Below are 15,087 nucleotides of genomic sequence, written 5' to 3'. Positions count from 1 at the left end.
TACATAAGTTTTGACTCGGTTACTTATTACTTAATTACTTTTGATTGATTTGTATCTTCTCTTCATTCACTTTTTATATATTCTGTTCATTTTTTTGTGAGTATTCCTTTCACGTGCCAATGTGATCTGTGCTATGCTGCAACTGGGTGTTTTCTATGCATAGTCACATCAGAATCGTGCACACAGAGAGGCTTCACAGACATGCCATCCCCCACTGACTGTGCAGATGAGAGATGTCACAGCACCTGACAGGTGAGGTGCCTGGTAATGAGGAAAATCAGCAGCAGAATTAACTTACAGAGTTAAATTAGCTCTTCTAAAGACGGTTCAGGGTATTGAGGTGTGAAAATCAGTTGCTTTTCTAAGTCTCTCCCCAAAAATGTTCTCAGGAACATCTTCTTCAGGTGACACAAAGAGCGTAATTAGCCAGGAATGTGAGAGACTAAAATGTGAACTGGAGTGCTGGTTCTGAACTCGAAAACTAACTCCATCAAAAGAGAAACATTACAAATTATAGCTACATCCAAAAGAAACTCCACAAGGAAAGAGCCCCTCTAAAGGCTTTGAAGTGATAATCTTTTTTCTTTATAACAGAACTTTCATAATAACCATTCTCTTAGTATATTTCTACAGACTGAAAAGCACTTAAAACTATAAACTACTGATCTGTATACACCAAACCAAAACAAAACCCATTGTTGATAAGTTGATTCTGACTCATAGTGACCCTACAGGACGGAGTAGAACTGCCCCACAGGATATCCAAGGCTGTAAATCTTTATGGAAGCAAACTGTCACATCGTTCTCCCCCAGAGTGGGTGGTGGATTTGAACCGACAACCTTTTGGTTAGCAGCTGAGCGCTTAGCCACTGCACGATCAGGGCTCCTTCAAGGTAGAACTGCCTTATAGGGTTTCCAAGGTTGTAATCTTTAATTTTATAACAAGGCAGTGAAACAATATATCAGGTCAGATTTTCAACTTATAGCCAACAAATATTTATTGGGTGCTGGGCACTGACCTCCTGAAGTTTACAATTTCAAGGGGGAAAATGTCATTAATGAAATTATTACAAGTAGATAAATAATTATAAACTTAATAAAATCAAAGAAGGAAAAGAACAGGATATTAAGAGACTAAAAAGCAGAGGAACCTGATCAAGTCTGGGCAGTCCAGGAAAGGTTTTCCTTTAGAACTGATATCTGAAGTACCAGATTTTTACACAAATAATGCGGGCCTTCTACGTTTGTTTGCCAGCGATTTTCTCCCACTGCAAGGTATTTTCATAAGGGCCACTATGCCAATTTATTTTTACATGTTCCTGTAGAAAAAATTAGTATAGCACGCTTAGGAAAATACCCCCCAGGGGGAGGGAGCAGTTGGCAAACAAACATAGAAGGCATGCGTTATTTGCATAAAATATGACGTGTATATATATATATATATACACACACACACACACACACATACACACACGTACATATATACATATTTATAGTACATTGCCGGCATAGGGACATGGCATGTGCAAAGGCCCTGAGGCAGGAGGAAGCATAACATGTTCTAAACATTCTGTGAGCAATCATACGACCAAGTCTCCTTGTTCCAAAGTCTGGTGCTCAGGCTAACAGACGATAATGAGTCCTGAGAAAGCGGCCAGCTATCCCCACAGCCCTTTAGTAAAGAGCTTTCAAGACTTACCGTGTTCATCAATGAAGACATGCATAGCATCCACAGATATCTCATCTTGCACAGATGTTTCAGGCCCACTGATGACTTGCAAGACGGAACTATCTTGTTGGGAAGTTACCCTGTAGATTATTTGTCTTTGTCTATTACCCTGGAAACTTAACATATATAAAAGTTTCAAAAACTATTAGGAATTTCTCTTTATCCTCAATAAAGCATTAAAAGAAGCAGCCAGTAAATGAGGTGGTCTCACACTCTGCACCAATGCGAAGCTAAGTAAATGATCCTTACAGGGTCGTAATCTTGGCAGGTTCAGTGAACACGGGGCTAGTGTTCGTGTGGTCTTGACTTTGCATATCCAGTTTTCCTTGTCTGGAATTGTGTCCACCAGGCTTTTCACTTTCCAGGTTTTCCTCCTTTTTCTCCTGGGAACAGTTATCTGAAAAACATTGCTTCTTATAGATTAATATAATATTAAATAAGAAAGTACATGTGAAAGCTCTTAGAAATAAATTACCAAATCTGAAATAAGCACAGACAGAAATTGCAAATAAAACAAAAAAAACCATTACCATCAAGTTGATTCCAACTTATAGTGACCCTATAAGACAGAGTAGAATTACCCGATAGCATTTCCAAGGCTGTAATCTTTACAGAAGCAGACTGCCACGTCTTTCTCCCATAGAGCTGCTAGTGGGCTCAAACCACCAACTTTTGGTTAGCAGCTGAGCATTTAACCACTGCACCACCAGCTCCTATGAATTCAGAATGCTTTTCGATCAATTTTCATTTTATTAATTACGAAAGTTGTTGTTGTGTGTCATCTTCCAACTCATGATGACCCTATAGAATCTCTTTCAAGACCCAGTTATTTGCTGCTTTAATTTTTTGTTGGTACCATGTGTTTTCATTTATGGAATGCATACTGAATCACTGAGTGTGTTTGAATTTTTGGTAGGTACTATGGATTGTTTCTTTCCTCATTCCACCAATCCTAACCTCAGAGTCCAGAGAGACATACGTATCCCACTAAATCTACCCCCTCCCCAGAGTCCAGTGAGACATATGTGTCCAAAAAAAACTTATCAAAATCTGTATTTTTCATGCCAAAAACATTGCTTCAGCATCACCTCGTACAATACCCTGTAAAAACAGTAATTTGCGGCACACACGCTTTTTTTTTTCCATTTCAAACTGTTATACAGGCCCCCACCTTGAAGCAACATGCGCTAAAAACGGGACAGCTTCCCAAGAAACATGGGTGGCAGCAAATGTTGGTGGACAGCCATATATCCCAGTGCTCATGAAAGGGAAGGACAGAACAGAACTGCCCCATAAGGTCTCCTAGGCTGTAACGTTTATGGGAGCAGATCGCTGGTCTTTTCTCCTGCAGATCCACTGGGGGGTTTGAACCACCGGCCTTTCAGTTAGTAGCCAAGCACTTAACCAAACTCATTGTCATTGAGTTGATTCTGATTCCTTGCGACCCTGTAGGACAGAGTAGAACTGCCCCCATAGAGCTTCCAAGGCTGTAATCTTTACAGAAGCAGACTGCCACATCTGCCTCCAGAGGCGCAGCTGGCAGGTTCAAACTGCCAACTTTTTGATTAGCTACCAAGCACTTAACCACTACGCCACCAGGTCTCCGTTGTGCCACCAGGGCTCCCTAATTATGAAAGTACCTAAATACACTTTAAAAACAGAAGTACCTACATGTTTGAGACATATCTTTGTCTGTTGCCCTGAAAACATCTACAAACACCATTTATTTTACATACAGATTCAGGGACTTCCTTGAAATAACTCCAGTGACCACTGGCTTGCCCGGCTTGGAAATCACCCATTTAGAATACTTAGGCCTGAAAGGTTCATAACTCATAAATGGACAGCATCAGATAAAACAAAAATTATATGAACAAACCTGGCTATCGCTATTCTTATGTCAGAGTTTTAGGAGCAAGGTCTCATTTATCATTTCATAATCTTATCAATCTTTCCTTCTCGCTCATTCTCCAAATCTATATTTTCAAACTAAAGGTCGAATGATTCCTTCATAAAGCAAACACGTTAAATATAGCTGATTTTTAACTATACACCCAACACTGTGGAGGACATAGTCCTTGTCCTGAGAACATTTTAAGGAGAATGAGAATTCCAAGATCGATACAGAATCAGTTAATAAGGGTCTTAGCTACTATGTAAAACTGAAAATGCCTCTAAAGATCAGTCTTTCCTTTATCTAGGACACACCCCTCAGACACTTTTAAGGTCAAAATGACCACTGTATTGCCACAACCAAGGTACCAGTAGCTACCTTCTTATGAGTAAATTTTGGGCTCTATAGCTCACCAGCCTGGGCCTGAGAGAAGGTCACCCCTGAACGGAATGCACCTCTTAGGACTGGGCCCTCCTCAGACATACTACTAGGACAGATCTGCCTCAAAGGGTAAAACTATCAGCTCCCAAGGGGTCTGAATCAAATTCTTACATATATAATAAGGCTTTTCAATCTTAGACTTCAAGTAATTAGAGAAACATTGCTGGCTTCTGTGTGAGTCCTGAAGATAACCATTCCCAGCACATCTGTGAAACCACTATTCAAATTTGTTTGGAACAAAAATATCTGCATTTCGTTTGACAGCTTGTCAAGATATAAGTTTTCACAATTTTCAAGAAACACATTTATGAAAAAGCACTATCATAATAAATAGCATTAGCCAGTGATCATATAGCTTAAAAATCATAGAAAGGTACAGAAAAATGAGATGAAAAAATCAGTCATTTAGAAAGCTCTATGCCTTCACACTGCATGTATTTGGATTTATCTGTTCAGATCTCTTTATCATGGCTTTGTCTCCCTGTCTCTTAAATGGGTACATTTGATATGCCAGCATATGGACAAGTTTTTTTCCTTTTCCCTTTTAAAATTCATGGGAATTTTTCTGTTTATAAAATAATATATATTCATTGCATATAATTTAAAACTAGAGAAAAAGAGAAAAAATTTTAAATCACTCTTATCTCTGCCATCCTTCACATAAACAGTGGAGGCAATTTGATGTGTATCACATCAGTCTTTTTTCTATTGTACAAAAAATGAAATCATAATACAGATGTTGTTTTATAACTATATTTAGTTATATAAAGCATCATAAATAATTGATGCCATTAGATATTCTTCTACATTATCCAAACATGGTGGATACATAATATTATATTGATACAGGGTAATTTATTTAACTACACCCTTGTTGTATATTTAGGCTGTTTCAATTTTTCAGTTCTTCAATAAGGAATCTGCATATATCCATGATTATTTTCTTAGAAACTTCTAGAAGTAAAAATCTGCATTAAAATGTATTTTAAAGGCTTTTGACAAGTATTTGCATGTGGTTTTCCATAGCTTTGAACTTTAGGGTATTCTCAAAGTCTAAGGATAATCCTAAAGCTATTTGTGGAGATGAACGGGGCTAGAAATAAGCGTATGTTGGAGAGAACTGGGAAATCACATATCCTTTTTCAATCATGTTAAAACTCAAGCATTGTTCTATTATTTGGCAGGAGAAAGATTAGGGAACATTCTTGTGATGGTTAATTTTATGTGTCAGCTTGGCTAGGCTGTGGTTCCCTGTGGTTTGGCCAAATGCTAGACTAGTTGTTCCATAATGTAATCTAGTGTAATGTAATATAATCACTTGCCACAATGTATACTAATATAATGTAATCAATCGATCAATTAAAAAAGGAGTTTCCTCAGGGTGTGGTCTGCCTCCAAACTGTAAGTATTTTATAGAACTTACACTCTCATGCTCTTACCACTCTGCACTCTTTCCATCACCTCATCTATGGATCTTGGGACACAAGCCAAGCAAGTCGCCAGCCTGTCACTTGACCTACAGATTTTGGCTTGCCAAAACCCACAATCATGTGAGCCAATCCCTTGCAGTAAATGTCTCTGTCTCTGCCTCTCTCTCTCTGAGTCTCTCTGTAAACAGATAAACAGACAGATACTTGTGTACATATATATACACACACATATGTAATTCTGCTTCTCTAGAGAACTCTAAGACAATTCCCTACGCTGCTAATATCATTAAACACTGTCAAGTTGTTTTGTAAATATTCTCCAAAATTGGGTTTTTAGATTATACTGAACAACAAAATATTCTTTGGTGGTAGAGAAGCAAGATAATACTTCCAATCTCAAAGATGTAAGATACCACTGAAAAACCGCTGTTGTTGATGATGTTGTGTGTGCTGTCGAGTTGATTTTTGACCAGTGACCCCATGTGACAGAGTAGAACTGCCTCATAGCGTTTTCTAGGCTGTAATCTTTAAGGAAGCAGATCGCTAGGTCTTGCTTCCACGGAGCCTCTGGGTGATTTCGAACTGCTAAGCTCTAGGTTAGCTATCTAATTTTCGACCTTTGGCATTAATTGCCTTCCAAGAACTAAAAGACTTATTGTAGTCCTTTCCTTTCTTCTTTCAGTTTAAAGACTCTATCCCTTCCTGAAAGAGGCATATAATCCACTCCAACGCCTCCCTCCCGGCTTTAACTCCAAGTTCCCAACATCCAAGCCTATTCTCTTCCAGAGAAACTCTTAAAGTGTCTGTATTTCTTTGCATGATACTAGAATTCCAATTTAATATTGTTCTGATTGAACATGGCTGGCCAAAGAATTTAAAAAGAGGGGAAACTTAAGTGGACAAACCAAATAAACTATATATATGGGCAGAATAAAAGGCTTTAGTTTACTAAGTACCAGGCTTTTAGTATATTTTCCTAACTTAATCCTCACAATAAATCTATAATATATTATTATTCCTGTTTTATTGAAGAAACTGTGATTCAGATGGATTTAAAAACTCATCCATGCTTACCCAGGTTCCAAAGTCAAGCTTCTGTCCACCATGCATGCAGCTTCCCAGGAAGATACACAGGCGTCCAGATGGGACTGTCCAATATGGGAGCCACCAGTCACATGTGGCTATTTAAATTAACTAATATTCAGTAAAATTAAAAATTTAGTTTCTTAGTTTCTATCCAGATTTCAAGTACTTGGTAGCCACATGTGGCTAGTGGATACAATATGAGACAGTAGATACAGGATATTTCATCACTGCAGAAAGTTCTACTGGACAGTGCTGGTCTAGATGCATGAAACTTTATATTGAATAAATGATGAACACCCAAATTTTATATCAGAAAGTAATCCTGCTTTCATGACTGCCTATGTTTGTTAAAAGGTTTGACCAAATCTTTCCCGCTCCTAACTAATTCTATAGGTAAAATCCCAGATGTGTAGAAATAATAAATTAGATAACAGATTCACTTTACATAATTTAAGTATTCAAACTTAATGAATTTAAGACAACAGAGCCAGGAGCCCTGGTGGCCCAGCAGTCAAGTACTCAGCTCCTAACTCAAAGGTTGGCAGTTGTGACCCACTCAGAGGCTCTGAGGAAGAAAGACCTGGAAATCAGCTCCCATAGAGATTACAGCTTAGAAAACCCTATGGGGCAGTTTTACTCTGTCACATGGGGTCACTATGAGTCAAAAGTCGACTCGAGGGCTCCTAACAACAACAAATTTAGGTGTATGCTAATCTTCTCTTGAAAAGATAGCAGGGTGAATCAGCATGCATGGCAGACCTTTTGGCATTGCACTTTAAAGAAAAAAGAAAAACCAAAGAGTGAATTTCTCAGAGCCACCAATACGGGAAGCCTCCGCTCCTGGCTGCCCCAGAGAACAGCGAGTGGCCAGAGGCAATGGAATAATCCCAGCACTAAGAAATGCTACAGCCTACAGCAAAGAAAAGGCACTACCTAGAGCAACTACAACTTCCAGCATGCTATCGTTCCATACAGACAGGATCTCAGCACAGACAGATGCAGAAACTGTGCACTTAAAAATCACAGAAATGCGGAAATTTAAAGGTTTTATAAAAACTCCAGTCCAGTAACATAATTTTATTGATGAGGAAACTGACAATACTTGAATCTTCATATTCCTGTAGGCAATACAGTTTAATTATTATGAACTTGGGCTGTGAAGCCAGACTGCCTGGGATCAAATCTCAGTTCTGCCACTTACTAGAGGTATGAACTTGGGAAAGTTAGTGAAAATCTCTGAGCCTTGGGGTCCTCATGTGTAAAACAGGAATGATAATAACACCTACAAAATAAAGTTTTGTGGGGAGTAAAGGAGTTAATATGAGGATAACTGTACAATTTATCAGTCAAGCTGGGGAAACATGTGACAGTGAAAGGCAGGGCTCATCCTAGGCAAACCGTTATGTGTGTCACCCCAGCTAATGTATGCAAAGGGCTTTGAGCAGTGTCTGGCATGAATTAAGAGCTATGTCAGTGTTTGTTATTATCATGTTTACAACTTGTAATAATTAAAGAATTCTGCATATAGGATTTTATAACGGAATTCAACAGGAAAAGGAGATTCACTTAACAGCGACTTGCTTTATAATCAGCTTTCCCACAGTGCATCTATTATATTAAGGAAGAGACTTTTCTAGTGAGTTCTTGCTGCTGTAGTAAAATATAATGGCCTGTTTCCCTCGTAATAAATATCCTTGCCTTCTAGGGAAGCAAAAAATTCATTACAATGCCTTAAGTTCCCTGGTAGAAAAACAAAACCAAACCTGTTGCCATGGAGTCAATTCTCACTCATGGCAACCCCATGTGTTAAAGAGTAGAACTGCTCCACAGGGTTCTCTTGGCTATAATCTTTACAGAAGTAGATCATCAGGCTTTCTTCCGCAACACTGCCGGGTGGGTTCGAACTGCCAACCTTTAGGTTAGCAGTTGAGTACAAACTGCTTGCGCTACCCAGGGACCTTTCCTGGTAGAGTATCTAATTTTTAATATATGCTCATCACAGAGCTAAGTATTGGCACATTAATCAAATATTAATTACAAAGCCAAGCAGCAAACAATTGCACAATAATTGTCCTGCTATTTTCAAGATCAAATCACGGAGGGAAAATTAGAAAGAGATATATTGCCTTCTTCGTGTCATCAGAACAGAACTGAGGTGGAATCGTACCTCCAAGAAGCCTGCTTTCTTTGTTCTGCTCTGCTGAGCCATTCGACTGATTGGCTGCCACTACCTTGGAAGTATTAATTGATTCCAACAGGGAGACAAATTCTAGGAAGTTGGATTCATTTGGTATTTGCCCCTCCTTAGCCTCCAAGTCAGATTTGGAAGTTGGTATTGTTTTCTCTTTATCGCTAGCAACTTCCGCAGAACTCTTACTCAAGAAGACATCGGTTGCACTGCCCACACTGAGGACCCGGGCATGACTCTTTTCATGGCTGTTTTTACAAGATGAAGGGTCAAGGTTAGCCTGGCCTTCCTTTCCTCCCGCAGCCTCAGAGGCCATGTTGGGTGTGAGCAGGGGGGTTGCTTCACAGTAGTCCTTTGGGGAAAGACTGCAGTCTTTTGTGGCACTGCCTCCCTCCCCAGATTCATAGCCAGAGCACTGATTGCAGGATGCCTCCATCATCAGTCTCTCTGGTGTCCTTTCACTCCCATTGCTTTCAGGACAAATAGTGCCTCCTTGTCCATCTTCAGAAAGCTCGAGGGTGATGACGGGAATTCGGATCTGCTCGCTCTTTGGAGGACTGGCTACCCCTTGGGTAGCTGGCTCAGCATCTATCTTTGGACTAGTTCTTTCTGTGCCAATCACCTTCAGGTGGAGAGAGCTTTCCAAGTCCATCATGGAGTTTGGGGTACTGCTCATTGTGATGACAATCTTAATGGGCTCGTGCAGGCTCAGCGGGTCACCAGGTTGGGAAGTGTCAATCAGGGTAACAGCTACCTCACTACCAGAGTAGTTAACTTCCTCAACCAAGGGAGGATCCACCTGGCAGGAAATGTCCACCAGCTCCTCCACCTGTTTGGTGATGACGGTGTTACACTGAGGGCAGCTGCTACTCAGGCTGTCCTGAGGAGACTTGCTTTGCAACTGTTCCCTGATGGAGCCCTTGGGATGATGTGTAGGTTCTGGAATCAGGACTGAGTTCTCACTCCCCCAGGGGTGGAAAGAAACGTCTGTTTCTAGTAAGTCGTACTGAGACAAAGACAAGTGCGGCAACTTCTTCAAGGCATCTTTGTCTTCTAGCCCACCCTCTGATCGGTGGCAGAAAGGGGGCTGCACCTTGCCTCCTCTTTCCTTCACTTTATTATTGAGTACAGGTTCTGTGGTAACTGGCTTCATTGGTATTGCCGATGTGGCCGTGGTTTCTGGCATGTACTCTTTGGAAACTGGCAAGTTTTCCCTTTTGACACACGGTGAGGTAGATGACATGGGTGCTACAGGTTGGTCTTCTGAGAGAATGACGCCTGAAATAAAAAACAAATATCAACTTCATTAGCTTCTGAAATGAATGAACAATGTCCCAAAGCAAGACCTAATGATAATAAAACAAAAACTAACAACAAATGTGATTGGACATTTATTTTTAAAATGTTGTCTCCACTGTGAAATTGTTCCTAAAATGTCAATATTTAAAGCTTCATTACTTTCCATGATTCAGATTTTTAGCTTTTGCTGTTTTGTGGCCTTGGGAGACAGAGTGAGATGGTTTGAACAACCTATTTGGACGTTATAGTCAGAAAGGTTCTGGCTCTGCTATTTTACTAGCTATGTTACCTAGGCTTCTCAACCTCGTCACTATTGGCATGTTGCACCAGACAAGTGTTCCTGGTCAGGGGTGTCCTGTACATTGTAGGATGTTTAGCAGCATTCTGGCCTCTATCACTAGACACTATTAGCACCCCCACCCCCAGTCACAATAATCAAAAATGTCTCAAATGTCTCCAGATATTGCCAAATGCCGCCTGGGGGACAAAATACCACAGTTGAGAATCACTTTCTAAACTGGAACCTCATTATGTACAAAATGGGGGTGACTGCACCAATCTCTCAAGGCTGCCCTAGGATCTAATAAGAATGTACACGTGAAGCGCTAGCACAAGACTGGTGGGGGCATGTTAGTGCCTTCTCTCTGTGACAACGGTAACCACATGCCTCTGTATGACGTATACACTTTCAAAACATTTTAAACTGCATCTGTAAACAATATTTATTTATGAAGGTGGTCAAAAGCGAGCTCTGTCCTCCCAGGAATTTAAAGGTAGCTGTATGATGTGGCATTTTGGGGTAAGGGGGAGCAGTATGACATGAGGCTGGAGAGACAAGAAGAGCCTTAGGGACCAAAAAATTTTCATTCAAACTGATACACTTTTATATGGGAAAATGATAAACTGGACAGGACTGTCACTCTATTTGTAGGCCACATTAAGGAGTTTTACGTTCAGTGTAACAAGAACGCATTAAGAAAGAGAGTGACATGATTTGATTTACATTTTTAAAAACTCACTATGCCTTTATATATAAAATAGGCTGTGTGCAGTCAAGAGAAAAAGCTAAGAGTGAGCTGAGTTAGGAGGTATACGGGGAGCCCAGACGAGAGGGGATGGCGGTGTGGACTAGGGTGATGGCAGTGGACTCTGTAAAGCTGAAGGTAAAACTAAAAGAACCCATGGGTATATGACATAGGGAGGAAATGCACCTGGACAGATGGTGGTGCCAGAGAACCAGGCAGAGGAGGTGTGAAGAAAGAAATTAAGAGTTCAATTCCAAATGTGTTACATTAGACTTCCAAGTAGAAGTGTCAAGTAGGCAGTTGGGCAGAGTTCTGAAGCTCTGAGTGACAGATAAATTGGTGAGTCCTTAGCAGAAGCTTCTAAATGAGAACACTCTAGGCAGAGAGTCCAGATAGAGAAGCCTGTGACACCCTAACATTTAGAGGCCAGGAAGAAGAGCGGACAGTGACATGAAAGGAAACTAGGAGGGTTTGGCAGCAGAGAAGCCAAAAGACCAGTTTTAAAAGAGGGAGTGGCCAAGTGTATCAAATGTTGCTTTAGTCAAAAAAAGATGACTAGCTATGAAAAAATGTTCAACTTCATAGATCTTTGTAGTTGTTGTCATCTGACATCAAGTCGATTCTGACTCATAGTGACCCTATATGACAGAGTAGAAATGCCCCCATGGGATTTCCTAGGCTAATCTCCCTAGGATAATCTTTGCAGAGCAGATCACCAGGTTTTTTCTCCCACAGAGTGGCTGGTGGGTTTGAAACACTGACTTTTCATTAGTCACCAAGCGCTTAACCATTGTGTCACCAGGGTTCCTTCATATGTCTTTAGAGAACCGCAAACAGAACAACATGAAATACTACTACACATCTATTGGAATGACTAAAATTCAAAACACTGACAACATCAAATGCTGACAAGGATGTAGAGCAACAGGCACTCTCATTGCTGGTGAGAATGCAAAATGGTATAGCCACTTTGGAAGAGGGCCTGGAAGTTTCTTATAAAGGTAAACATAAGCTTGCCATATGATATAGCAATTGTGCTCCTAGGTATTTACCCAAATGAGTTGAAAATACATGTCAACATAAAAACCTACACACAAATGTTTGTAGAAACTTTATTCTTAATTGCCAAAAACTGGAAGCATCCAAGATGTCCTCCAATAGGTGAAAGATTAAACAAACTGTGGTACATCTATACAATGGAATATTATTTGGCAATGAAAAGAAATGACCTATTAAGCCAGGAAAAGACATGGAAGAACCTTAAATGCATTAGGAAGCCAGTCTGTATGACAACAAAAACATGAGTAGCAAAAGACAAAATAGATAAGTGGAACCTCATAAAAATTAAATATTTTTGTTCATCAAAGGACTTAATCAAAAAAGTGAAGAGAACATACAGGTTGGGAAAAAAATTCAAGAATCATATACTCGGTAAGGGTCTAACATCCAAAATATGTATATAACTTCTGCAACTTAACAAAAAGACAAACAACACAATTTTTAAAAAAATGAGCAAAGGACTTGAACAGACATTTCACGAAAGAAGATATTCAAATGGACAACAAGCACTTAAAAAGATGCTCAACATTATTAGCCATTGGGGAGATACAAATTAAAACTACCATGAGATACCACTTCACCCCCACTAGAATGGCAATGATCAGAAAAACAGAAAACAACAGGTACTGGGGAGGTGGTGGAGAAACTGGAACCCTCATCCATTGTTGGTGGGAATGTAAAATGGTACAGCCACTGAAGAAAATTGTTTGGCGGTTCCTTAGAAAGTTGAACATAGAACTACCATATCACCTAGCAATCCCCAAGCTAGGTATATACTAAGAAGTGAAGGCAGGGACGCAAACAGAAACCTGTACACCAATGTCTTAGTTATCTAGTGCTGCTATAACAGAAATACCACAAGTGGATGGATTTAACAAAGAGAAATTCATTCTTTCACAGTCTGGGAGAAGAGAAGTCTGAATTCAGGGTGCCAGCTCCAGGGCAGGGCTTTCTCTCTCTGTTGGCTCTGGGGGAGGGTCTTTATCATCAGTCTTATCCTGGTCTAGAAGCTTCTCAGCGCAGGGACCCCAGGTCCAAAGGACATACTTCCCTCCTGTTTCTTCATTCTTGGTAGCATGAGGTCCCCTGTCTCTCTGCTCACTTTTCTCTTTTGTATCTCAAAAGAGATTGACTCAAGATGCAACCTAATCTTGTAGATCGACTCCTACCTCATTAACATAACTGCCTCTAATTCTCCCTGATTAACATCTTAGAAGTAGAATTTACAACACATAGGAAAATGACATCAGATGACAAAATTGTAGACAATCACACAATACTGGGAATCATGGCCTAGCCAAGTTGACACACATTTTGGGGTGACACAATTCAATCCATAACAACCAGTGTTGACTGCAGCACTTTTCACAAAAGCCAAAAGGTGGAAACAACTGGAATGTCCATCAACAGGTGACTGGATAAACAAAATGTGATATACACATACAACTGAATATTACTAAGCCATAAATTGAAATGAAGTCTTGATGTATGCCACAATATGGATGAACACTGAAAACATCATGCTAAGTGAAATGAGTCAGTCACAAAAAGACAAATATTGTATGATCTCACTTATATGAAATAAGCAAATACACAGAAACCAAAGATTATAAGTGGTTGCCAGGGGTGGGAGGAAAGGGGGAAGCATGAGTTCTTGCTTAAGGGGCATTAAGTTTATGTTATGGTAGTGGAATGATTTGGAAAAGAATAGCAAAAATGGCTGTACAACTTGAAGAATGTAATCAATATCACTGAATTGTACATGTAGAAATTGTTGAGACGGCATATGTTTTATGTATATTTTCACCCCAATAAAATTTTTAAAAAAGCAGCAGCAGCAGCCAGTCTGTATGATTCCAAATATAAGATATTCTGGAAAAAACCAAACTATGTAAATAGTGAAAAAAGACCAGTGGTTGCCAAGAGTCAGGGAGAGGAAGGAAGGATGACTAGGTGGAGCATAGGGCGTTTTTAGGGCAGGGAGGCTATTCTGCGGGATACGGTAAGTGGTGGATACGTGACATTACTCATTTATCAAAACCCATAGGGCTGTACAACAGTAACAGTGTACCCTACAGTAAACTATGAACTTAGTTAATAATAATGTGTCAATACTGGTTCATCAATTACAACAAATGTACCACAGGAATGCAAGATGTTAATCACAGGAGAACAGTGTGCAGTGAGAGGAAGGTAGATGTGAACTCTCTGTACTTTCTGCTGAATTTTTCTGTAACCTAAAAAAGAAAAAAGTCCAGTCTTTTAATAAAAAGAAAAGACAAAGAGCATCAAAGACAGAGGTGACATTCCCTCCCTCTGAACTTCCTATACCCTCAGTTTGCTTTTACAGTTTCCCATTTTCAGCTATACTACAAGCACCTTGAGAACAAGAGCTATTTTAAGCTTGTGTTCCCAGTTTCTATCACAATGCTTTGAACAAACAAAATGCTCAGAAAAATACTGCTTATTTGGCTTGACATTTAATCACAAATTCTCCCAAATTGTTAACTTGTTTATGGTTTCAATGTTTTATTTAAAACAAAAAGTTGCTGTGGAGTTGACTCAGACTCATGGCGACCCCAGGTGTGTCAGACTAGAACTGCAGTGCTTAGGGTTTTCAAGGCTGTGATCTTTCCAAAGCAGATCACCAGGTGTGATGGTTAAGATTGTGTGTCAACTTGGCTGGGCCAGATTCTCCGTGTTTTAATGTAATCACTCCCATGATTGAATATACTGTGAGTAGCCAATCAGATGAAAGGGAATCTCCTTGTGGGTGTGGCCCGCATCTGTATATAGGTGGACGTTCTGGCTTTTTGCTCTCTCTGGATCCTGCAGCTGCTTCCTGTCGCCTCATCTCCCGTCCTTGGGACTTGAGCTGTCAGCTTATCTGCCGAACCTGGGATTCGTCGATCTGCACAGCCTGTGAGTGGGAGCCC

General features: G+C 40.0%; 1 protein-coding gene across 1 annotated transcript in view; it reads right to left on the bottom strand.

The window, feature by feature from the left end:
- PCNX2 (pecanex 2) overlaps positions 1–15,087 on the bottom strand; it is a 343,407-nt gene that overhangs the window by 291,584 nt on the left and 36,736 nt on the right. Inside the window, exons 5-7 of the mRNA XM_012554495.2 lie at positions 8,748–10,046; positions 1,979–2,126; positions 1,700–1,845 (exon numbers count right to left, since the gene is read on the bottom strand). Of these exons, the coding sequence (XP_012409949.1) occupies positions 1,700–1,845; positions 1,979–2,126; positions 8,748–10,046 (1,593 nt within the window). The remainder of the gene's footprint in view (positions 1–1,699; positions 1,846–1,978; positions 2,127–8,747; positions 10,047–15,087) is intronic.

The sequence above is a fragment of the Trichechus manatus genome, unplaced genomic scaffold, assembly GCF_000243295.1.
Source record: "Trichechus manatus latirostris isolate Lorelei unplaced genomic scaffold, TriManLat1.0 scaffold00021, whole genome shotgun sequence".
In the NCBI taxonomy this organism is placed as follows: Eukaryota; Metazoa; Chordata; class Mammalia; order Sirenia; family Trichechidae; genus Trichechus; species Trichechus manatus.
The sequence above is the reverse complement of the archived record's forward strand: the minus strand, read 5'-3'. Positions and strand labels throughout refer to the sequence as shown.